The following is a 24198-nucleotide window of genomic DNA, read 5'->3' on the forward strand; positions in this document are numbered from 1 at the left end:
TTTGTCTTGCAGGCAGCCATGGTAAGCCATAGTCTTTCGGCTTCTTCAACCTTCATAACATGTGGGAATGGTTTCAAACAGCAGCACCCTCCTTTCCCATACCAAGCACCCGTTGGGTTGGCCATTTAAAAGGAGGGGTTGTACTGGCCGCGAATGCATCCCAAATCTTCAGGGCAAATTAATCATTAAACACGCTTGCTTTTAAACCATGCATTATATTTATGAAGGTACACTCAACAGAGGTGCCTTCTCCAGCTTCATAGTCCGTAGTTGGGAGGGTATTGGCTCCAGGGTGATAAACAGTTCCTGGCTGTTGGGGAAAATGGTTTCTCCGCTTGCATGCTGTGCTCTAACCTCCTCCTCCATCTCCTAATCTTCCTCATCCCCAAAATACTCATCCCTGTTGCGTGAGACTCCCCCCTTGCAGGTGTCCACGGACAGGGGTGGGGTAGTGGTGGGGGGCCCCCCTAGAATTGCATACAGCTCATCATAGAAGCGTCATGTCTGGGGCTCTGACCTGGAGTGGCCGTTTGCCTCTTTGGCTTTTTGGTACACTTGCCTGAGTGCCTTAATTTTCACGCGGCTGTTGCAGTCCCCTGTTGTAGCCTCTGTCCATCATGCCCTTAGAGATTTTTTTCAAATATTTTGGCATTTCATCTTTTCGGAACGGAATTCTGATAGCACAGATTCGTCTCCCCAAACAGCGATCATATCCAGTACCTCCCGTTCAGTCCATGCTGGAGCTCTTTTGTGATTCTGGGACTGCATGGTCACCTGTGCTGATGAGCTCTGCATGGTCACCTGTGCTGATCAGCTCGCCATGCTGACCAAACAGGAAATGAAATTCAAAAGTTCCCGGGGCTTTTTCCTGTCTACCTGGCCAGTGCATCTGAGTTGAGAGTGCTGTCCACAGCAGTCACAATGGAGCACTCTGGGATAGATCCCGGAGGCCAATACCGTCAAATTAAGTCCACACTACCCTAAAGTGGACCCAGCGATGTCAATTTCAGCGCTAATCCCCTTGTCAGGGAGGAGTACAGAAATCGATTTAAAGAGCCCTTTAAGTTGACAAAAATTGCTTTGTTGTGTGGACGGGTCCAGGGTTAAATCGATCTAACACTGCTAAATTCGACCTACACTCGTAGTGTATACCAGGGATAAGGAGAATAAGTTCCCTAATACTAATAGAGAAAGGAGGGTATTGTGCTTTGTATTTTTACTTTAATACCAATGCCTAAATTCAATGCTTACCTATTCTACATGTAGACAAATCAATTTCTTTAAACTGCCAACTACATCATGACCTCCAATCAATATAAGAGATGCAGAGCATCCACAGGAAAATGATAATGTAGCTGACATGATTTTATCACAGGAAAGAATAGCATTTGCTAGGAAGAGCTCCCAGGGAAGTGGTTCATTTGCCTGTTCCATATACACATACATAGAGAGAATTTTTTTAGAGGAATTTTCAAATTTTATAATCTCAGCAAAACTTTATGCAATGTCATATATTGCAATTTATGCAATGACGTATCTTCTGTATTATCCTCCATCCCTATCCTTACATATCCTACCATTTTGTTTGCCTTTTTTTTTAAAGCCACAGCTGTACAATGAACAGAGGTCTTCCTTGAGCTGTCCACAGTGTTGCCCAGGTCCTTTTCCTGAGTTGGTAAAGTTCATTTAGAACCCAATAAGGTGTACGAGTAGTTCAAATTTTTCCTTCCCATGCACTGAGTTTCATTTGATGTGCCATCATGTTGCCGATTCACCTAGCTTGGTTAAGTCTTTCTGAAGTTCCTTATAGTCCTCTGTAGACTTGGATAAACCTATATAATTTTGTGTCATCTGCATATTTTACCATCTCACTGCTCAGTCCTTTTTCCATGATCAGTGATAAATATATTAAGCTACACGGGTCCTAGAATAGAATCATGTGGCACTGCACCTCTAACTTTCTGCCATGATGGCAATGGACCATTTATTTGTTTTCCGTTTCCTAGCCAATTTTTGATCCCTGACAATATTTTGCTTCTGACCCCATGACTACTGTGTTTCTTTTAGTAATCTGATATGGAGGAACTTAGTCAAAGATCAGACCATTTGAGAGTCTAAATAAATAATGCCATCCATTTTGGGGGTATCAACTAGTTACTGACAAGTTCAAAGCATTCTAAAGTTTAGTGAGGCATGATATTCCTTTGCAGCAACCATTCTGATTAGATCCTAAATACTAGTTAATTACAGTTTTTGTTTGTTTAGTTTTTTCTATAAACACTCTCTCTCTCTCTCTCTTCTCCCCCCAAGGCAACTTAAATCATCATCTATCCCAGGCTCTGGGTATCCTGAAATCAATTAAAAGCACAATGTTAAAAAAAAAACAACCAACCAACCACCACCACCCCCCGCAAAAAAAAAAAAAAAAACACAAAAAAAACAAGCAGCAGTGCTTTTCTTCTCCCCATCTCCTACAAAGCAATCCTCAGTCAACAGACCTATTAAAACTCCAATCTTACGGAAACTTGTCACAGGGAGAGAGTCTCTTGAGTAGGTCCCAGATCATTTAAGGCTTTATTATGTCATAAACAATGCCTTTTACACACTGCTGAGAAGTCAATTGGCACCTAGTAGAGATCTCAGGGCAAAAGTGCAATATCCTTATCACAAAATACTGTGACAGGTTTCAGAGTGGTAGCCATGTTAGTCCTACTGTATTTTCCATTCCATGCATCTGATGAAGTGGGTTTTAGCCCACGAAAGCTTATGCCCAAATAAATGTGTTAGTCTCTAAGGTGCCACAAGTACTCCTCGTTGTTTTTACAAGATAGTGTGTGTGTCAAGCAAGCTGCTGTTTTATGTAAATAACTTCAGCTTCTAGTTCAGTTTAAGGTTTAACCACCCCACATATAACATGCAACAGTCAGGTCTATAGGCACCCTTTAATTGTAAACAATGGAACAACTATTATGGACTTTATATCTTGTTTTGGGACAGCATTAACAATGATCCACATTGTTTCATTACTAGGTTTATTCTGTCGTTAATTCTATGTTTAGAAATTAAGGATAGCAAAAATAATGACTGAGGTCTGGTCTACACTACAGGGTTGGGTTGAATTTAGCCGCGTTAGGTCGATTTAAAAATGAATGCATCCACACAACCAACCCCATTCCGTCGACCTAAAGGGCTCTTAAAATTGACTTCTGTACTCCTCCCTGAAGAAGGGAGTAGCACTAAAATCAACCTTGCTAGGTCGAATTTGGGGTAGTGCAGACACAAGTCGATGGTATTGGCCTCCAGGAGCTATTGTGACTGCTCTGGACAGCACTTTGAACTCCGATGCACTAGCCAGGTACACAGGAAAAGCCCCAGGAAGTTTGAATTTCATTTCCTGTTTGGTCAGCATGGCGAACTCAGCAGCACAGGTAACCATGCAGTCCCCCAAGAATCATAGACCATAGAATGTTTCTACGCTCCCCCATCATCTCCATCCCTGAGGTTATCGCAGATTAGAAAGTGAAAAAAAATGCACTCACGATTACATGTTTTCCAAGCTCATGCAGCCCTCCTGCACTGATAGGGCACAGCTTAATACATGGAGGCATTCAGTGGCAGAAACCAGGAAAGAATTAAGTGAGTGCAAAGAGCAGAAGCAGGATGCAATGCTGAGGCTAATGGGGGAGCAAACGGACATGATGAAGCATCTGTTGGAGCTGCAGGAAAGACAACAAGAGCACAGACCCCCGCTGCATCCACTGTATAACTGCCTCCCCTCCTCCCCATGTTCCATAGCCTCCTCACCCAGACACCCAAGAACGCATAGGGGGAGGCTCCGGGCACCCAGCCACTCCAGTCCAGAGGATGGCCCAAGCAACAGAAGGCTGTCATTCAAACAGTTTGATTTTTAGTGTGGCTACAATAAGCAATGTGGCCTTGTCATTCCCTCCTCTAACACCCTACCCAGGCTACCTTGTCCGTTATCTCATTTTTTTTTAATTAAGAAAGAAAGAATGCATGGTTTCAAAACAATAGTTAGCTTATTTCGAAGGGGGGAGGGTGGTTGGCTTACAGGGAATTAAAATCAACAAAGGGGGCAGGTTTGCATCAAGGAGAAACACACAACTGTCACACCAAAGCCTGACCAGTCATGAAACTGGTTTTCAAAGCCTCTCTGATTCACAGCGCACCTTGCTGTGCTCTTCTAATCAACCTGGTGTCTGGCTGCTCAAAATCGGATGCCAGACGATTTGCCTCAACCTCCCACCCCGCCATAAACGTCTCCCCCTTACTCTCACAGATATTATGGAGCACACAGTAAGCAGCAATAACAGTGGGAATGTTGGTTGCCCTGAGGTCTGACCAACAGCGCCAGCGAGCTTCTAAACGTCCAAAGGCACATTCTATCACCATTTTGCACTTGCTCAGCCTATAGTTGAATTGCTCCTTACTACTGTCCAGGCTTCGTGAGCCATGAGAGCAAGGGGTAGGCTGGGGTAGGTGCAACCCCGCGGTGTTGCCAGCTGGGAGAGCAGCCTGAGGCAGAAGCTTCCAGCTCACATGATATTCCAGGCAGGACCGAATCTCCATGAGATGAAACTTAAAGAAGAGAATGACCTGGAGTCTCTAGCTCCCATTTGGTGCTCTAAGAGGAGGATAGCCATGTCTGTCCAGGCGCCTCGATGGATCTAAAAAGGCCCGCACATTTCCCAGAGTCACTACCCTTGATAACAGAACGTCAATGGTTGCATTGGCTACTTGGATCACAGCAGCCCCCACAGTAGACTTGCCCGCAATAGCAGCGGCGATGGTGAGCTGAGTGGGCTCCATGCTTGCCATGGTATGGTGTCTGCACGGGTAACCCAGGAAAAAAGGCGCGAAACAATTGTCTGCTGTTGCTTTCACGGAGGGAGGGGCGATTGATGACAAGTACCCAAAACCACCCGCGACACTGTTTTTGCCCCATCAGGCACTAGGAGCTTAACCCAGAATTCCAATGGGTGGTGGAGACTTCAGGAACTGTGGGATAGCTACCAACAGTGCACCGCTCCGTAAGTCAATGCTAGCCACAGTAGTGAGGACGCACTCCGCTGACTTAGTGCGCTTAATGGGGACATATGCAATCGACTATAAAATCAATTTCTAAAAATTGACTTCTATAAAATCAACCTAATTTCGTAGTGTAAACATACCCTGAGAGTGACTGACTGAGGAGGGAAAATTTAAGTTTGATAGACAACAACTAGCCACAGATGGATGTTGAAGGGGGAGGTGAAGGAGCACCAGATTCCAGGCAAAGCACCATTTGGGGGGGAAAACATGCATTTTGAGCTTCCCACTTGGTAGTGTCCTTTGACCATGCTGGGAGAGGCCTCCCATCTTTCCTGCTGACCTCCAGCTAGTAGCTGCTTGGTAAATTTTCAACCCTTCTTGGGTCTGTTACATCCTTTGATTGTCAGTCACAACAGATTGCCCTCTCAGTTTTTTTAATATACTTTATTACTGAAGTGTTGGATTACATGTGGTATGGTTCATTTTAAAATATAAGTGTATCTGCTTTAACTTTTCAGGTGGAACTTTATCTGATTAAGATGCAGTTTGCTGTGTTTAGCTATATGAGCAGAGTGTTGTATTCCCGGGCTCTCTTCATGCTAAGAACTACTTTAAGGAAACTGGCATTAACTGTGTTTTTTTAAATACAGATTTATAGTTTTGCTTATAATATTTTATTTGCTTGGTTTTGGTAGTTTTGTTGTTGGTTTTAGTTTTTTGTTTGTTTTTGTAGTGCAGATATTTTTTCCTCTTCCATTATTCACAATTGTCAACATCTCCTATTATTAGACTTGAAAAACAGTCATTCATCTGCTAAAAGAACAAATCACTGAAATACACCAATTTTTGCACTGACACAAAAAAATGCCAAGCTTAATTTAGGAGGAATAGTTAATCTGTGACTTTTTATGACGACTGTTCTCATGCCAGTGTTAAAGTACCTTTGCTTAATGCTGCATTTAAAAAAAAAAGAATTACCAGTAGTTACCATTGGACTCTAAGCCCCTTATGTCAAGCCATGTTTCAAATTGTTCATTGCTTTATGATGTTCATTTATGCAATATTGTAACCAACTCAAATTCCAAAATGACTCTTTTTATTTGTATATCTACATGCTTCTGTTTTGAACTAACTCATTCACCTGCACATCTACCAATGTGATATACGCCATCTTGTGCCAGCAATGCCCCTCTGCCATATACATTGGCCAAACCAGACAGTCTCTACATAAAAGAATAAATGGACACAAATCAGACATCAAAAATTGTAACATTTCAAAAAAAACCATTCCAGTAGGAGAGCACTTCAATGTCCCTGAACACTCAATAACAGACTTAAAAGTTGCCATTCTTCACCACAAAAACTTCAAAAACAGACTTCAGTGAGAAACTGCAGAACTGGAATTAATTTGCAAACTTGACACCATCAAAGTAGGCTGAATAAAGACTGGGAGTGGCAGGGTCACTACAAAAAATAATTTTCCCTTTGTTGATATTCACCCCTTCTTGTCAACTGTTGGGAATGGGCCACATCCACCCTAATTGAATTGGCCTCATTAGCACTGACCCCCCCACTTGGTAAGGCCACTCCCATCTTTTCCTGTGCTGTATAGTTATACCTGCTTACTATATTTTCCACTCCATCTGATGAAGTGGGTTACAGCCCATGAAAGCTTATGCCCAAATACATTTGTTAGTCTCTAAGATGCCACAAGGACTCCTTGTTGTTTTTACTGATACAGACTAACATGGCTACCTCTCTGAAACCTGTCATTTTTCCTCAGATAGCATAAAAAATACTTCAGGTATCATGTAGCAATGCTCAGTGTGATAATACTACCTTTTAATTAACACTGAAATCTAGCTAGTGTTATGGAACTCAATGCTTAATTTTTGCCAAGTCTGAGCCCTGGCACATCTAGGCTTGGTAGTTCATGTGGGACCTCTGGGCTTGCCACATCAGTTATGAAAGTAAAAAAATTTGCTTGAGCCCTGGCACCTCTTTCATTACAAATTAAGCACTGGTCACCCTCAGCTGAACTGAACTGCACTCACTAAGGGCTTGTCTACACTGGCACTTTACAACGCTACAACTTTCTTGCTCAGGGGTGTGAAAAAACACACTCCTGAGCGCTGCAAGTTTCAGCACTGTAAAGTGCCAGTGTAGACAGTGCACCAGCACTCCCAGTGCTGGAAGCTATTCCCCTCTTGGAGGTGGATTTTTTTATAGCGCTGGGAGAGCTCTGATAATCAGGCCTAAGGGCTTAGATCTGCTGTGGGACAGTGTTTCTGTGGAAGAGACAGCCTGGCCTCCATTAGCAACGAGGTCCCCCCACTGAGAGCTGAAATCAGTGAGAGCTGGTGGAACCTCGAGACTGACACACAGAAGTCACTGTGGCAAGTGACAGCAGGTGATGGCACATGGCCATTGGCAATGGAGAGGTGGAGTGAATGGTGGCATAATGAACAGTGGCCAGAGCAAGCAGTGAGTGGCTGGAGGAAAGAGTAAGGTGCCTTCTCCCTCCCACAGTGTGGGAAGTGAACGCATGCAAAAGCACCTCTGAACTTTGGGTCTCCATTGACAAAGGACAACAACTATGAATGGGGGAGAGGGAGAAGGGAGTGGTACTGTTAAAGGAACATTTGGTTGTTGGATAATGTTTTAGTGACTTTGCTCCAGAATGCTAGACTGTGACATTTCCTAGTAGGCCAAGATTTTTAAAATGCATTATTTGCCAAGGTTGTTATCTCACATTACTGCAAGCTCGAGAGATCATTATCTTGGGGCATTTCCGCACTAAACATTATAATTTCTTGTTTACTTAAGAATGGTTTGACTCAGTATAACCAATAGTCCATCTAGCCCGGTATCCTCTCTTCTGACAGTGGCCAATGCCAGGTGCTTCAAAGGGAATGAACAGAACAGAGCAATTATCGAGTGATCAATACCATGTCATCCACTCCAGCTTCTGGTGAAAAGAGGCTAGGGACACTCAGAACATGGTGTTGCATCCTGCCCATCCTGCTAATAGCTATTGATGGATCTATTGTCCATGAACTTATCTAGTTCTTTTTTTGAACCCTGTTAAATAGTTTTGGCCTTCACAACATCCCCTGGCAAAAAGTTCCACAGGTTGACTGTGTGTTCCTTTTGTTTGTTTTAAACCTGATTCCTATTAATTTCACATAGGCGACCTCTTAGTTCTTGTGTTATCAGGAGAAGTAAATAACACTTCCTTATTCACTTTCTCCACATCGGTCACGATTTTATAGACCTCTATCATATCCCCTCATAGGGTATGTCTACACTTACCATTTAAAGCAAAAAAAAGTCCCTTTTTTGTGCTAAAACCATGGGAGCGTCTACTATTGTTAATCACTTTTTGCGGTGAAACTCTGAAGTTTCACTGCAAAAAGAAAACCACCTTCATGAGAGGCATATAGCTCTTACCGCTGTTCTTTCTGTGCTGCTGTGAAAGTGAAGACATGTTCTATCAGTGTAAACACCCTTTGGCCTCTGAAGGATCTCCCACATTTCCAAAAGTGGCCACTCTGGCCAGCGTCTCTGCTGCTCTGACACACAGACGTCCGCCCCTCCCACTTTTTGAAGTTTGAAGCTCCCTTTCCATTTGTTTGTAGATGCGGCAGGCAAAAGCTGCCAGACAGCAGGAGGTTTTTAAAAAAATGCCAGGGAAGAAACCAGGAAGTAATGGGGCTTCTGAGACATGAAGCAGGGCAGCACAGGGCACTGAGCAGGGACCCAGAATGCCTTCCACTCACCCCCCACTTCCCACAAGACCTATTGAGAGAGCTGCACTGTGGGATAGCCGCCCTACAGAGCTGCTCTCATCAGCCATGGAAGAGCTGATGGTGTAAACACTCTCTGATGCCTGAGGAATTGAGTGAATACACAAACCAGCGCTTTTCTTTCACCGGTTCCCCATCACCAGTGAAACTCACAGCGCAAAAACTCTGTAAGTGTAGACATACACTTAGTCTGTTTTCCAAGCCGAAAAGTCCCAGTCGTATTAATCTCTCCTCATATGAAAGCTGTTCCATACCCCTAATAATTTTAGTTGTCCTTTTCTAATCCTTTTCAAACTCCAATGAAACTTTTTTGAGATGGGGCAACCAGAACAGCACACAGTAATTCAAGATGTGGGTGTACCATAGATTTATATCAGAGGTGGGCAAACCACAGCCCATGGGCCACATCCAGCCCGCGGGACCCTCCTGCCCGGCCCCTGAGGTCCTGGCCCAGGATGCTCGCCCCCAGCTCCTCCCCTGCTGTTTCTCCCTCCTCTCCCGGCACAGCCTTAGCTCACTGCACTGCCGACGCAATGCTCGGGGCAGTGGGGTAACAAGCTCCTGGGGCAGCACAGCTGCAGAGCCTGGCCTGACCCGGTGCTCTGTACTGCGCTGTGCATGGCTGGCTCCAGCCGGGCGGCGCGGCTGTAGCACCCCGCCAGCAACCGGTGCTCCAGGCAGCACGGTAAGGGGGTAGGGGGCAGGAGGGGCTGGATAGAGGACAGGGGAGTTCAGAGTGGTGATCAGGGGGCGGGGGTGTGGATAGGGGTCGGGGCAGTCAGAAGGTAGGGAACAGAGGTTGAATGAGGCGGTGGGGGGGTCCCGGGAGGTTGGATGGGGCGGTGGGGGGCGGGCAGGTGTTCCGGGGGTGATCAGGGAGAAGGGGTGGTTGGATGTGGCAGAGATCCCAGGGGGGCAGTCAGGAAGGAGAGGAGGGGTTGGATGGGGCGACACAGGGCAGTCGGGGCAGGGATTCCGGGGCGGGGTCAGGGAGCAGGGGGGTGGATGGGCAGGGATCCCAGGGGGGCCGTTAGGGAACGGGGGGATTGGAAAGGCCAGGAGTCTGGGGGGGGCCGTCAGGGGGCCCTCCATACAAGTTCCAAAACCCGATGCGGCCCTCAGGCCAAAAAGTTTGCCCGCCCTTGATTTATATAGTAAAAGTGGAGGCGCTTGTTTGCCAGACTGATCAGCAAACCAATGCTGACAACCTATGTGAAAAGACTGCAAAATACCAAGCCTCTGGACTGCATCGACATGCAGAAAGCCTTAGAAGCCAGGCACTGTCAAAACCAATTTTAAGAAGTACTTAATGAGGCTGTTAAGGATGCTGGAGACACAACACAGTTTATGAGAACAAACATGGCTGTCGCATCATACTTTCTATTTAAGCAAGAGATACCACACACTACAAACTGGAGGCCAATGTTAAGTGCATGGACACTTGTTAATCGTGAAGTTGGACACTGGTTCCAACCAAGACCGGCAAATGCTCACTATCCTTCTGCAAGCAACTCAACTGACTGGTTAGAAGCATGCAGTGCAACAGTGAAAAACTCAGCAGTTGAAAAAGTGAAGAACTCTCTCACCGCATTCAGAAAATGTGCGTACATGGCTGATGAATGCACCAATGCAAATGGGCATCAAGTATTAAGCCATTGCATATGTTATCTTGATGTCAATGGTAGCCCAGTAGATGCATTTCTAGATGTTCAGGTTATAGAAGACACATCAGCTGCATCTGTGACAACCCACATCTTCGAAGAGTTATATGCTTATAAACTGAACCCCAAAGAGATGGCTGCTTGTGCATTTGATGGAGCTACAACCTTCTCTGGAAGACATAGTGGAGTACAAGCTTTGCTCAGAGAAAAACGTAACCCTAATCTTTCCTATACACATTGCGGAGGCCATCTACTCCAATTAGCAATAGTACGAGCTGCAAATCTTCAAAAGAAATTTAAAAAGCCATACATTTAATGTCTTCTTTTTTTCAGCAAGAGTCCAAAAGGATTGAACATCTTGAAAAAAACAGAAGATACACTGGGACTGAAGTTCAAATGAGTCCAACCTGGAAAACCCACTGGCTTTCTCATAAGCCTGTTGTCTTAAAATTACTGAAACCATTATTACTGGCTTTGGAAAGTATCCACTGAGATGGGACGGATCTAAGTAGTGAGACTACTTTTACTACTAAGTTCAGAGAAAATTATTGCCATTCTCTCTCTTGTAAGTCTACTGTTGAAACCACTTGGGTCATTAAACAATGCCATCCAGGCACCTGCTACAACAGTAGTAGACCTTTCTCCAGCAATAGAAGCTATTTCAGAGCTCTATACATTGAAAACGGTAATGGAAGAAACAACGACTTCAATTGAGAAGTTGACTAATTAAGGCACTTATATTGACTCCTTAAGTGAAGAGGACAAGATGTGTTTGTTAAGACAGCTCAAAAATACACAGATGTGATTCTTACAAATCTGCAACAGCAACTTCTGAATTCTACTTAACCTCTATGTAGCTTTTACAGATGCCTGTCTTATAAAACACCAATAGTTAAGTGGAGTGAGGCACTACCAGCAATGGGGCTGCCAGGTGATCAGGACAGAATAAAGAATCTGAACAGAGTGGAATATCATAAGATGAACAAATGAAGATTTGATTTCAACTTCTTCTTTATCATCACTAGTGGTTCAACCCAATCTTTGTGCTATGTCTCCTGGGATGAAAGAAGTATGAATCCATCTCTTGCTACTCCCAGTCATAATAGCTACCGTTGAGCATTCTTTTTCCTCATTGAATAGAATTTTCTGTTCTGAAAGGAGTCACCTTCTGCCTGATCAGGAGCATATCATGAAGGACTGGCAGTACCAGACACAAGAGAAGCCACCAAAGATGAATGCACTGCATTCAAGAAGTTCATTAATAGAGCTGTGCAAAATTACAAGAAGGATGAGATGTAATGCTTCATAGTAGGCTTCAGTAGCCAACTTTAATTTGTGTAATTTTAAAACATGAGTTAAATCTAATAAAATGGTTGTGAAACATTTTTCAGTTTTTACTATCATGCCACTTTCATCCTCACAGTCTTACCCCTCGTCAGCAGTGCCGGGTTTACAATGGTGCCAGTGGCGCCATGGAGCTGGGACCATGCTCATAAGGGGCTCCGTCATGCTCTGCTTACGCTGTGCCCTGAGACCCCACCAGCCCGCTGGCTTCCCCCCCCGGCTTCCCCTCCCGCCCCGCCCACCACTTGCTCCTCTCAGCCAGCCGGCAGAGGGCTCCTCTCCAATCCCTGACCCCACCCACCAGTTTCTCTCAGCCTCCTGGCTGGACCCCAGTGCACCTCTGGCTCCAGATAGTCTCTGCTTTCCACCACCTGTGGGGCCCTCACCTGTCTTCCCGGAGCTGAGCCACCTGGGACTGATGCACAAGCCTGGCCAGTCTCAGCCAGGTGTGGGGGGGGCTTGGCTGGGCCCCTCAAGGCAAGTGGGTGCTGAGGGAACCCAAGCGGGGCAGGCCTTGGCCTGGCTGATCGCGCCACTCCCGAGGGGCCAGAGTGATTCCCTGCCCCAGGACCAGCCCTGGCTGCACTGGCAGCTCAACCTGGCAGACACAGTCACATCTCAGAAGAGCTGGTGCGTGGGGCCAGGAGGCAGGGTGTAGGGGAGTGGGCCTCTGGAAGACCTGGGGGCAGTGCTGGGCTGTGAGGGGGCAGGGAAGATGTGTGTGTTGGGGCACTAGGGAGTAGAGATTCTGTGTGGGGTGCTGGACAGTTATGGTGTTGTGCAGGGCACTGTGCATTTGTGGCAGGGGTGCTGGGCATAGCGGGTCCAGGGGGCTCTGGCCACAGGGAATCGGGGGGTTGTTCTGTTGTTGGGCAAGGGGGCTGTATGGCACGACATGGGCCCATTCCCGAGGGGAAGGAGCATGCTGGCAGCACAGGGCTGGGCAGGCCATTGTGCATCTGGCAACTGCCGGTTTATAAATAGTGCCCTTGCACTGGGCTGGGCGGAGTGGGGCCACCCCTGCTATGCCATGTCCCATTGCCCCATCTGGCCCCTCACTCCGGGGACCGACCCCCCCCGCACCCTTGGGGGGCCCAGAAATATGCTTGGTGCCGGGCCCACAAAAGGTTAATCCAGCTCTACTCATCAGCCATCACCCCTGCTGTAAATTTGAACACCTCCCCCTAATTTCAATTCCTGGGGAAAACATTGACTAGTCAAATGCCTCCCCACGCAGCTGTGAGGAAGTTACCTCCAGGCTTAACAGCAGTGCTCTCCTTCCTGGCACCCAGCAGCTGTGTCCTTATCTGTCATTGAATGAACTAGCAAGGACTGGCATTTTTCCCTCCTCTGCAGCTCCTACTGTCAATTTCCTCAAGAGGACACTGTTTCTTTCACTGCTGTCTGCTGGGGGCTGAAATGATAGGAAGAACCTAAGTGCCTAGGTACTCATGCCTAAAGGGTTTCATGGAGGGACATCATCTAGTTCTACATAAAATCCGGCTACACGGGACAGAAGGAAAGTGTAACGATCCTCTTCCCCCTCACGGCACATGACTCTGATTTTCGATTCTCCGCCAAATGCATGGAGTTCAGAGCAAGACCGCAGGCAGCATGTATGATACAACCACGTGTATGAGGAGATACTGCAAACCCACAACTCCGACGTACCGAAAGAGCAACCCGACTGCTTAAAACAAAATTCTCATTGTCCTTTGTGCTACGATTTTCAACTCACTGACATTTGTCTCCTGAATTGGAATACGTTAGTGTGCAATGGTTATAACATGAAGGACTGGGGGTTTGGCAGAAGCAACAACCCCAGATAGCAACCTAAACAATCCAGGAACGTACCGGTACCTACTCACAAAAGGAGGAAAGGAACTAAATATTATACCAGGAACACATTCACTAGAGAACCCTCCTCCCTGGGACTATTTTAACATAACCTGGCATTAGTGTCAGAGTACGCCGGTCCTCAGCCACAGGTAACGAGTATAATTAAAGAATCCTACAGAAACACACAAATCCTAACAACATATTCAACGGTTACAAGGTAATCTGTGCCTACCGCAGTGTTAAAGTGCCTGGGCTAGATATACTGCATTTTACAGAAAGCAACCCAGGAATTGACAACGTGCGCCGGCTACGGAGAAGCCGATAACTGTACTACGCACAAGCACATGAAATTGTTCTATTGTATTGTCGCACAGAGGCTGCCCAAGTACGCCCAGCTACACGGTAACACCATTGCCGTTCTGGTCTACTGTGTCTGTACATCCCAGCTGGGGGTGACTTTCAGGCTGCACTTAGTTGAGCAGCACGTGGTTAACCTTTAGCCGGGGCAGAGTGAGATTTACAAAAGAATCCTTGACTAGCAAACACTCCCTGCTGCCCGTTTTCATGCACGCTCTCGGGGTGACGCTGACTTTCATTCTCGCTCTCGTTTTGTTACCTAAGTTGGTTTTGTTCCAGCTTGGGCTTCTTGGCTTGTGGCTCCTCCGCTGCCATCTTCATGCTCAGTGTATCTAGCAGGCGCGCAGCCCGACCTCGTCACGATCCTCTTGTAGCTGCAGTTCAGCTTCCAACCAGGGCAACAAGCAACCAGCAGCAGCAGGAGAAGGGGAGGAAGCAAAGTGGGCTACAGAGCGCCTGATTCAATAATTGGTCAGGAGCGGGGTACCCACTTTTAAAATAACGTGGCAATTGCCGAATGAGTCCAACTGCCTTTATTGCTGGAGAATCATATCGCCTTGGGCATTTGATCCAAATCCCCTCGTTCTTTGTAACGCAAATAATGACCTGGTTTAAATTAACGCCGCCGAGGTCAGATGCTAATGCACAGATGGCCAGACTCAAAGCGGCTCCAGCGTGGCATAATTTCTTACAGATTCATAGGCGATTCCAACATACAGTCTTGCACGGATGAAGGCAGTCACATAGACACCTGTGCGTGTGGCGGGGGAGGAGGCATGGGGTGTGTTGGGTCCTCACAGCCATATTTGCTACTGCTTCTGGGGGGTGTGGGTCGCTGTTCTGAGTGTGAGCCGGGGCTCGGGATCTGCAGGTGAATATGTCTTAGTCCTAGAGTTCGCGGGCGGATCGTCTCTGCGGGTTTTCTTAAGTTAAAATGTTATTATGATACCTGGTGGAGCTGATACTTTCGAAACAGAAATTGATAGTTCTTTGTTCTGCATAGATTTCTGTGACCGTGAAGGTCCCAGGCACTCATCCCACTGCTGTTTCTCAGCATTTATTACCTTTATCCTGTTTAATGTTTGTAAACATTTGCGTGGTGTCTGTGAAATGCTAAGAATTTATGTTAACAACAGAATCGTGGTCGTCGTCAAGCCAAATAAGGTGTGCTGAGGTGGGTTTTTTGTTCTGTTGGGGGCGGGGGTTGTGGGGAGAGAGGGTTCAGAAGAAATCGAAGGTATGTTATCTTTTATGTGTCAATTTCTAGTTCTTCCGCTCTTGCTGGGTAATATCTCCTGTCTGGTTAAACTTGTTTTAATGAAAAAGTCTTAAAAACACACAGTCTGACAGAGACCCAGTTAAGTTTCACTAAGCAACTCCTTTACTTTTAAAAAACTTAAAATACATTTCAGTTGATGTAACTATTCCTTCCTCCCCTCCATAAATTGTGCTGTAATGCGATCTAATGTCTGGTTGTGTTTTAATTTGCTATGTACTGAGCCTTTGGTTTTCAGATTGGATTTCACTCATAAGAACTATTGTTACTACTACACTGATTTAGCTTTAGATTCTGGAAGCTTTCCGTGCTGTAAGAGAAAATGATTTGCTACTGTCCTAATACTTCTCAGCTCTTATACTTCAGTCGTTGTATGAAACCTCTTCCCCCCAAGAATAGGTTTGTATCAGAGTTTAATTGTGATGCTATCACAATTTTTATCATATTCAGGTTCTCATTTATGATAGCATTTTAAAAACTATGAGAATAGGAGTTGTGTGTGTGTGTGTGTCAATTTTCTTAACAGACTTGCCTTAAATTCAGACTCTCTGATGCTAACAACTAGTTTAGAAATAAAAACACTAGACTTGTGTGGGACAGAAGTATATTTTGGTTTGCAGTGTGCTTAAAAGCTCATTTGAGAGTTATGTAGTGTGTTGGCTTTGTTTTTATTGTCTGAACTGAGCGAGAAGTAAATTTGCATAGAAAAGCAAATTCTTTCAATTTTAATAGTCTGTTTCACACGTCAAGTAAGGACTTTCTTTAAAATAAGTCTTTAAATTGATCCTTTCTCTAACAGCCACACCCATGTGTATTTCACAGAAGTAGTCACATAACATTCCAATCTTTCAAAAAAATGCAATCCAGAAGCTCGATATTAAGGAAATGTAATATTATATTAAGCAAAGTGCTCCATTATGTCAAGATCTATAGTGAAAGTTTACTTTATCATTATTTATAAAGCACCTAAGTTTTCTGGGCCCATTATAGATCACTAAATACATGTGCCCTGCACTGCAGAGGTTTTAGTCTAAATTTTATATATATCTGATGGCATGAGAAGAGGAAGATGGGAGAGGAGTTACAATAGTAAGGTTATGTGATTAGCTAGGTTTGTTACCACTTTTTTACCTTTAGTTGTTTATTAACAGTCAGGGGAACAATATCCGTTGGTAACACTCTGTTTCTCTGAAGCTTTTTCTATGCTAGGAAATTTAACAGTTGCTGATGATTTGTCAGCAATTGGTGCAGTTGAACCAGTATTGAAAGTAGCTTAAAACTGCAAGTGGGTCTTGTATATGCTTGGGGAAGCTTTCTGAAAGTTTCCTATCTTTACTAACATCTGTTTAATTTAATTGATGTTGAGAGCGCTGGTATATACAGCTCAGTTTTTAGCAGCCCTTTTCAGGACCATGAGAAGTTTGCTCTGAGAAGATTTAATTGATGGGTGTCTGTCATTAGTGTTCCCAGCAGGGCAGTTTGCACCAGTAAGAATTTTTTGTAAGAGTCCCTCATGTACACCCAGCCTTAATACTAGTTTCAAAGTCCGCTTTCTCTGTGTTTAGTCCCTTTTCTGTTGTTGTTTTGTGTTCAATCCCAGTAGTCCCAACTGGCTTCAGCTCAGTGGGTACCCGCTGTACTCTGAGCTGAATGTGCAGATGTTAAGAGACAGTTGTTCATCTGTAAACTTGCAGTCTAAGACAAGGGAGGGAAATTAAAAGGGGAGGGGGGAGAAGATGGTTAATTCCTGTATTACACACACAACTGAGGCACTAGGTGATGTGCTGACAATCGCACAAAGTCTGTAGAAGAGCTGGGAATGGAACTCCTGAATCCCAGAGCCTTAACCACAAGACTGTCATTCCTCCGTTTTGCTTACACCAAGGGTTACTTGTATTAGTAAGCAGCCATGTTATTGTCAGTCACTATAACATATGCCAACCACCAACCCCTTGTCACTCTAACATGTACTTTTTGTCCCTCTTCTTATGTTGAGCCGAATACACCACAGTTGTGATTCTCAGTAGTGCTAATCTTTAAAGTGGCAGTTAACCTTTCATCCCATCTAGCTACTTAAGGGGTTACTGTTACTTGTTCTAATTAAAGGAACAATATCAGCCTGCAATGTAGTCACTTTAGGGTTTTTTTAATATATAAAAAAGTTACACCTGCTCCTGAGTCTCCCTGCCAATTTTTAGTTTTTGTAACATTTTTAGAGTGTTCTCTCCCCTGTTTCTAGGCCCATAAAAATGAAAATAAAAATTTACTAGTCAAAGTACTGCTCTGTGCATAAAGCAAGCAAAGTATGCATTAAGATGACTAATAGAATTTTTATCAGTTGTTGTTTCTCAGGTATTACTTGTAGCAACATAGTAGGACTGTCAGTTAATCACGGTTAAGTCATGTGATTAACTCAAATTAATTATGATTTTAAAAAATTGTGATTAATCATACTGTTAAATAGAATACCAATTGAATTTTACAACACAATACAAAGTGTACACTGCTCACTTTATATTTTTATTACAAATATTTGCACTGTAAAATAGTATTTCAATTCACCTCATACAAGTACTGTGGTGCAATCTCTTTATGGTGAAAGTGTAACTTACAAATGTAGATTTGTTACATAACTGCACTCAAAAACAAAAAGTCTACTCAGTCCTACTTCTTGTTCAGTCAACCACTAAGACAAATAAGTTTGTTTACATTTATGGGAGATACTGCTGCCTGCTTCTTATTTACGTTAGCTGAAAGTGAGAACAGGCATTTGCATGGTACTTTTGTAGGCAGTGTTGCAAGGTATTTATGTACCAGATATGCTAAACTTTCATTTGCCCCCTCATGCTTTGGCCACTATTCCAGAGGACATGCTTCCATGCTGATGTTTGTTTTTAAAAAAAAACAAAAAAACGTAATTAAATTTGACTGTACTCTTTGGGTGAGAATTGTCTCCTACTGTCTTACCCGCATTATGCATATATTTCATGTTATAGCAGTCTTGCATGATGACTCAGCACGTTTGTTTTAAGAGCACTTTCAGATTTGACAAAACGCAAAGAAGGTACCAATGTAGGATTTTTTTAAAAAATAGCCACAGCACTTGACCCAGCATTGAAGAATCTGAAGTGATGTCCAAAATCTGAGAGCAACAAGGTGTGGAGCATGTTTTCAGAAGTCTTAAAAGAGCAACACTCCAATGCAGAAACTACAGAATCCAAACCACCAAACAAGAATCAGCTTTCTGCTGGTAGAATCTGACTGAGATGATGAAAATGAACATGCATCAGTGCACTCTGCTTTGGTGTGTTATCAAACCCATCATCAGCATGGACACGTCCTCTGGAATGGTGGTTGAAGCATGAAGGGACATATGAATCTTTAGCACATCTGGCACGTAAATATCTTGCTCTGTACACTTTGTATTTTGTGTTGTAATTGAAAATATATTTGAAAATGTAGAAAACATCCAAAAATATTTAAATGGTATTCTTATTGTTTATCGCACGGTTAACTTGTTTATCACGCGATTAATCACTTGCCAGCCCTTAAAGTCTTTTAAAATGTTGACTATAAAGCAATTTAACAGTTTAGAGAATCTTTTTACTGAATCATTTATGTACAGGGAGAGAAAAATGGAACCTTTAAGTTGTTAATTCATTTGCATTACTAACCATTTAAATGCAACGCACTATGAATTTTATAAAACAACAAAGGTAGCCCAAGAGCCAATTCATGAGGCAGGCTTTTTTCTCTCTTTTTTAAAAAGCTTATGGAGGAAGAAGCTGGCTGATTGCAGGATACATAATGAAAATATATGTTCATACAGGGTGGTGTAAAGTATTTGAGGAAGGAAAAGCCACTCTGCATGCAAAATAACGCTAAAACTGGTAGATCCAAAGTGAAAGACTTGATGTAACAGAAAAATTATCTTGTTTACAGTAACAGGCTAAGAACAGTATACAACCTCTTCCATTTACCAAAACAGAACTCAGATGGTTTTGACTAACAATCAAGGATTTAATCTGTAATATGTTCTATTTTGTAATTGAAAACACTCAGATCTCTGAAAAGTGGCAAAAGCAGATTCCCACTTATCTGTACGTAGATAAGTGGAAAAATCCACTTATTTTTATGAAAACTTATTTTTATTTTGAATCCTGTGATCCTAACTCACAGCTTGTCTCTTTGATACTGATAACAATGCTATTGAAAATGGGAGAAGTTGCTAAAAATCTAAATTGCCGTTTTAAACTGTATACTTATTCTAACTTTAGATGAGCCAGTTTCTAGTCCATTTCAGGTTCTCATGAACTAGCCACAACACAGCAATGTTTCATTTATAAACACTGCAGGTAAATGTTTAAAAGAAATAAATCTCCTAGCTTGACATTGGAGGTGAGTGTGTTTAAGTAGTTACAAAACCTAAATTAATAGTTGGCATTGCCTCTGCAACATCTGGTTGATATGCTGCAAAGTTATGGAAAGAATAGTGACTTATCCGGTGGGTTTGTGTGTAGTAAATATCCTGTAATACAGTGCTTAAACTAGGGGCAGTTGAGCATTGATAAGAGCCTGATGTAGCAGTTTCTCCTCCCTTGGTGTTCACACCTCAACTGTTAGAAGAGGGCCTTCTTCTCCCTGATTGAACTAACCTTGTTATCTCCAGCCTGATTCTTGCTTGCATATATATATATATACCTGCCTCTGGAAATTTCCACTACATGCATCCGACGAAGTGGGTATTCACCCATGAATGGAGCTCATGCTCCAACACGTCTGTTAGTCTATAAGGTTCCGCAGGACGCTTTGCTGCTTTTATAGGTATCAATGGACTCTGTAACCTAACTCAGCTGTGGTTTTGTTTGGACTTGTCTGTGAATACATCTCAGAAACATTCTAAATGCCTCCCAGTTACAACCTAGAAACTTGGTTTATGGAAGACTAACTTTAAATCAGCATTTTTTATTGTCCGTTGGCTGCTTTTCCCCACCCTTTCCCCAGAATACTTTTTCCAGTCACTTCATGTCTCTGTCTACCCACTGATACATCTCTTTATTTAAAAAATAAACCACAAAACCCACACGCTTCTAATAGAAATCTCTCTTCCAAACATTGGATCTCTTAAAACCTTTGTTAAAGTAAGGATTCTGTAGCTGTATCCTTTAGATCTTGGAAATTCTTTTCCAGACAGCCCCGTAGCACTTAATATTATTGGTGTGCAAACTTGATTTCAGGCCCAATACTTAGAGCCCTGCACGGATACAAATTTACATCCGCAGCTATAAATTGGTATCCGCTGAACCACAGAGCTCTGCCGGGAACCGCAGCAGTGAAAGGAGCCGAATGTGGGGCTGCTGCTCCCAGGAGCCAGCGCCCTGCGCTGGCAGCTCCTCCCTGGTGGCTGTACCTCCCCCAGACCCGCCCTTGACCCTTCCATGCAGCTGTCTGCATGACTGCATCTCCTGTCTGGGGTCTGTACAGCCATGCCGGAGGACAGAGCAGGGGGCGGATATAAACTTGTATCCACGCAGGGCTCTACCAGTACTTCTGCCTCTGCTCATGTGAACAGGAGTGCCATTGAAACTGGTCAGAGTGCTACAAGACCAGATTTCAGGCTTTCTAATGGCTAAATCTTGTAAACTGCTGAGCTCTCTTAATTGTCAGTGGTACTGGTGCAATTTGAGACTACTTGGCACACTGCATGATTAGGCCTCCAATTCTACAAAGCTTGAGAATACCACTGTCTATTCAGTTCCCCAGTACAATGTCTGACCTGTTTTTGAACAGTGAATTTCTTCAGATATTCCCCCAGCATTCTTTACCAGACTTCCTTGGATGTAATGTTTATTTAAGATGCAGCTCCATCCACATTTTCCAGAAATGTGGAATTAGACATGAGGGTTTTTTAAATTCTGTTTCCAAATGAGTCGCTTGGATTTCCAGATTTCATGATGAAACTTTCTATCCCCAAAGGAAACATGATTATTCAACAACTAATACTGTAATGATCTCTGTAATTGTGTTAGTAGAGTCTGGGCATATCTGTGATTGCCAGTGATGGAGGGAATCAGGTCTGAAAACAGACTGTATTGAGGCTGCATGTAAATACATTCTGAAAGGCCTGTCAGTTGGTAGATGAAATACTGTACAAATCTCTACCTCAAACACAGGTTGTAATTTCCATTATGGAAAAACATGACGGATAATGGAAAGGGTTGTTTTGCATGCTAAATTACTGATTTAAAAACAACTTCAAAGCATCCTTAAAAAAAAGACAATACATTTAAATATAAAAAAGCATCTCAAAAGGTGATTACCAGTGGGTTTAAAAAAAAAAAAAAGCTAATTAGATGTTGAGGAACGCATGGGAACCAGGAACTTTTAAAAAAAATTTATATAAAGCAATGCTGGTTAAACACATGAATCGGATCTATTGTGATGTCATTCAAGCAAAAGCCCTTATTAATCTCACTTATACCCATTCTCTGGTTCTTGGAGTTTCAGGTGAGTAAAGGGGATGATGAATCATTAGATGCCAAAGGGTTAAGAATTGACTGCATAATACATTTGTCTTAATAATGACACTTGAATTCTGGCTTTTAAAAGTCTCTGAATATCAACAATCCTGTTTGAAATAAGGAATGTTAATTTAAAATGACAATCCTATAAAGATATGGTTACAGAGTAATTGTACTTTTATAAGATTGAATCTTGGAAAAAGGAATGGTTACTTACTTTGTAGTAACTGGGGCTCTCTGAGTCTGCATATGTGAATCCTGCTTATGGTATCAACGTACCCCACACGGGAGTTCAGAATGTTTCACTAGTAATGTTCAGGAGAGGTTGTGCATGTACCTTTTTATACCATCTCACTCCCCTCCATCCCTAAGGGTTTAAATAGCACAGCAACTCCAACCACCACTCAATTCCTTTGCCCCCTAGCATCCTCATTTATAAGACTCCAAGCTGTGGGGACAGAGGGTAGGCCATGGGCTCTACATGTGCATAAGATCTTGAAGAATCAAAATTTACTATAAAGTTAAGTGTTCATTGTTGTTTCTTCACTGTCCTTGTGGATCCCGCTTATGGTGATGAGGTAGCAGTCACCCGCTAGGTATTATCTGAAGAAAGGATCGCAAAACTTCTCTTCAGAAACAGATGTCAAATCTTGAAGCAGTTGCTAAAAATGTTTCCTAAATGTATAAGCTGAAGACCAGATAGCTGCTCCATAGATTTCCAATATTGGAACTCGACTTAGACATGCTACTGTTGTGCCTTATGCTCTGGTGGAGTGGATTCAGATGTTTGAACGACAATGACTTAATGTCATAAGCATTTAAAATAAATAAATAAAATAAATACAATCGATACCCATTGTGAGTTTTAAAGACTAAAGCCATCCCCTTGGATTTATTCCCGTAAGCAATGAAAAGTCTAAGCTTAATGAAAAGATGTAGTTCTGTCTAGATAATACTCCAGGTATGAGAAGATCGATATTGTATGTAATTTAAATTCAGCCAACGAAGCATGAGGTTTTGGAAAAAAGGCTAGCAAATTAGTAAACTGATTGGCAATGCTCTTGGAATAAAAGATGGATGTGGTCTCATACTTACTCTACCCATATGAAACTGTGTAAGAAAGATTTATCAATAAGGCTTGCAATTTTGATTATTCTACTAGCTGATGTAACTGCTACCAAGAATGCCACCTTCATTGACAGATGAATTGAATAGTTTGATAAAGGCTCAAAGGGATGATCTGTAAGTGAAGAAAAGACTATATTTAAGTTCCATGGTGTAGCTGCCTTTCTTACAGGAGGAAAAAATGTGAACAAGCCCTCTCAAATCTAGTCACTGACTGGGGCAGGGACTGAACTTTCCTCTCGTTTTGAGTATGGAATGCAGATATAGCAACCAAGTGACTTTGACTGAAGCAATAGATAATCCAGAGTGCTTTAAATATAAGTAATCTAAGATAACTGGACTAGAACACCAATATGGAATGTGTAACCCTCTTAAGATCTCACCCTAATAAAAATGGTTTCCATTTAGCAGTATATAGGGATAACCTCCTATTCTGAAGAACACTTTTTTTACTAGGGACATAAGATATTATTTAAAACGTGGTATTCAATGAGGCTCGATTTGGGTAAAGAATTAGACTGATTTTGTGATTTCACACTTCCAGTTCATAAAGGTCATGATAAATTGGAGTGTTGACAATAGCAGTAGGTCTGAGAACCAAAAGCAGGAGCGACAAACACAACTCAAGCTTTTTCCTGCCTTATTTTTCAAAACTCTTGGATTTAATGGAAGCAGAGGGGGAAAGCATCCATTAGATGGTGTGACCAACAAATAATGAAGGCAACTGCTAGAGATCCTGGACTCTTTCCTGCTTGAGAACAAAATATCAGACACTTTCCTGTTTTGATTTGACATGAATAAGTCTGTATGGGGAAGCCGTCCTCTCTTGGAAAACTCATTCAATTTTTTAATTCCCACTCATGGGTCAGGGTATTTTTCACTCATGGATCAGGGTATTTTTCCTGCTTAGTAGAGCCACTAGACTCCTGGGAAGTGAAGAGCTGGCTGCACTTCAGAGTACTCCATTCCCAAAGTTTATGGCTTCCTGACAACAAGGGTCTGATATCACACCTCCTTGCCTGTTTATAGAATAGACCCCTGTGAAATTGTCTGAAACACCTTGGATTGAAGAATCCTTGAATATAGGTAGAAACACTTTTTTAAGAGCAGTGAGATTAGCTTGCAAATTCTAGCACATTCATGTAAATTGTGTATTCTAGATGAGATCTAAATTCATGAGGCTGAATGATCTCTTTGTGCTTCCCAACCCATCTTGG

The 24198-nt window shown here is 43.1% G+C and overlaps 2 protein-coding genes across 4 annotated transcripts in view; one reads left to right on the top strand and one right to left on the bottom strand.

Annotated features, from left to right (window-relative positions):
* Positions 1 to 14661, bottom strand: part of ADK (adenosine kinase) — a 560340-nt gene extending 545679 nt beyond the window's left edge. Inside the window, exon 1 of one of the 3 annotated variants that reach the window (XM_039547058.1) lies at positions 14319 to 14380. In XM_039547058.1, coding sequence (XP_039402992.1) covers positions 14319 to 14380 — 62 coding nt within the window. Of the gene's footprint in view, positions 1 to 13115; positions 13247 to 14318 lie in introns of those variants that run through there. The other 2 variants (XM_039547060.1, XM_039547061.1) reach the window with 2 other exon arrangements.
* Positions 14662 to 14816: 155 nt separating this feature from the next.
* Positions 14817 to 24198, top strand: part of AP3M1 (adaptor related protein complex 3 subunit mu 1) — a 37975-nt gene continuing 28593 nt past the window's right edge. The window contains exon 1 of the mRNA XM_039547057.1: positions 14817 to 14930. The gene's annotated coding sequence lies outside the window, so the exon portion shown is untranslated. The remainder of the gene's footprint in view (positions 14931 to 24198) is intronic.

The sequence above is a fragment of the Mauremys reevesii genome, linkage group 7 (assembly GCF_016161935.1).
Source record: "Mauremys reevesii isolate NIE-2019 linkage group 7, ASM1616193v1, whole genome shotgun sequence".
Classification (NCBI taxonomy): domain Eukaryota; kingdom Metazoa; phylum Chordata; order Testudines; family Geoemydidae; genus Mauremys; species Mauremys reevesii.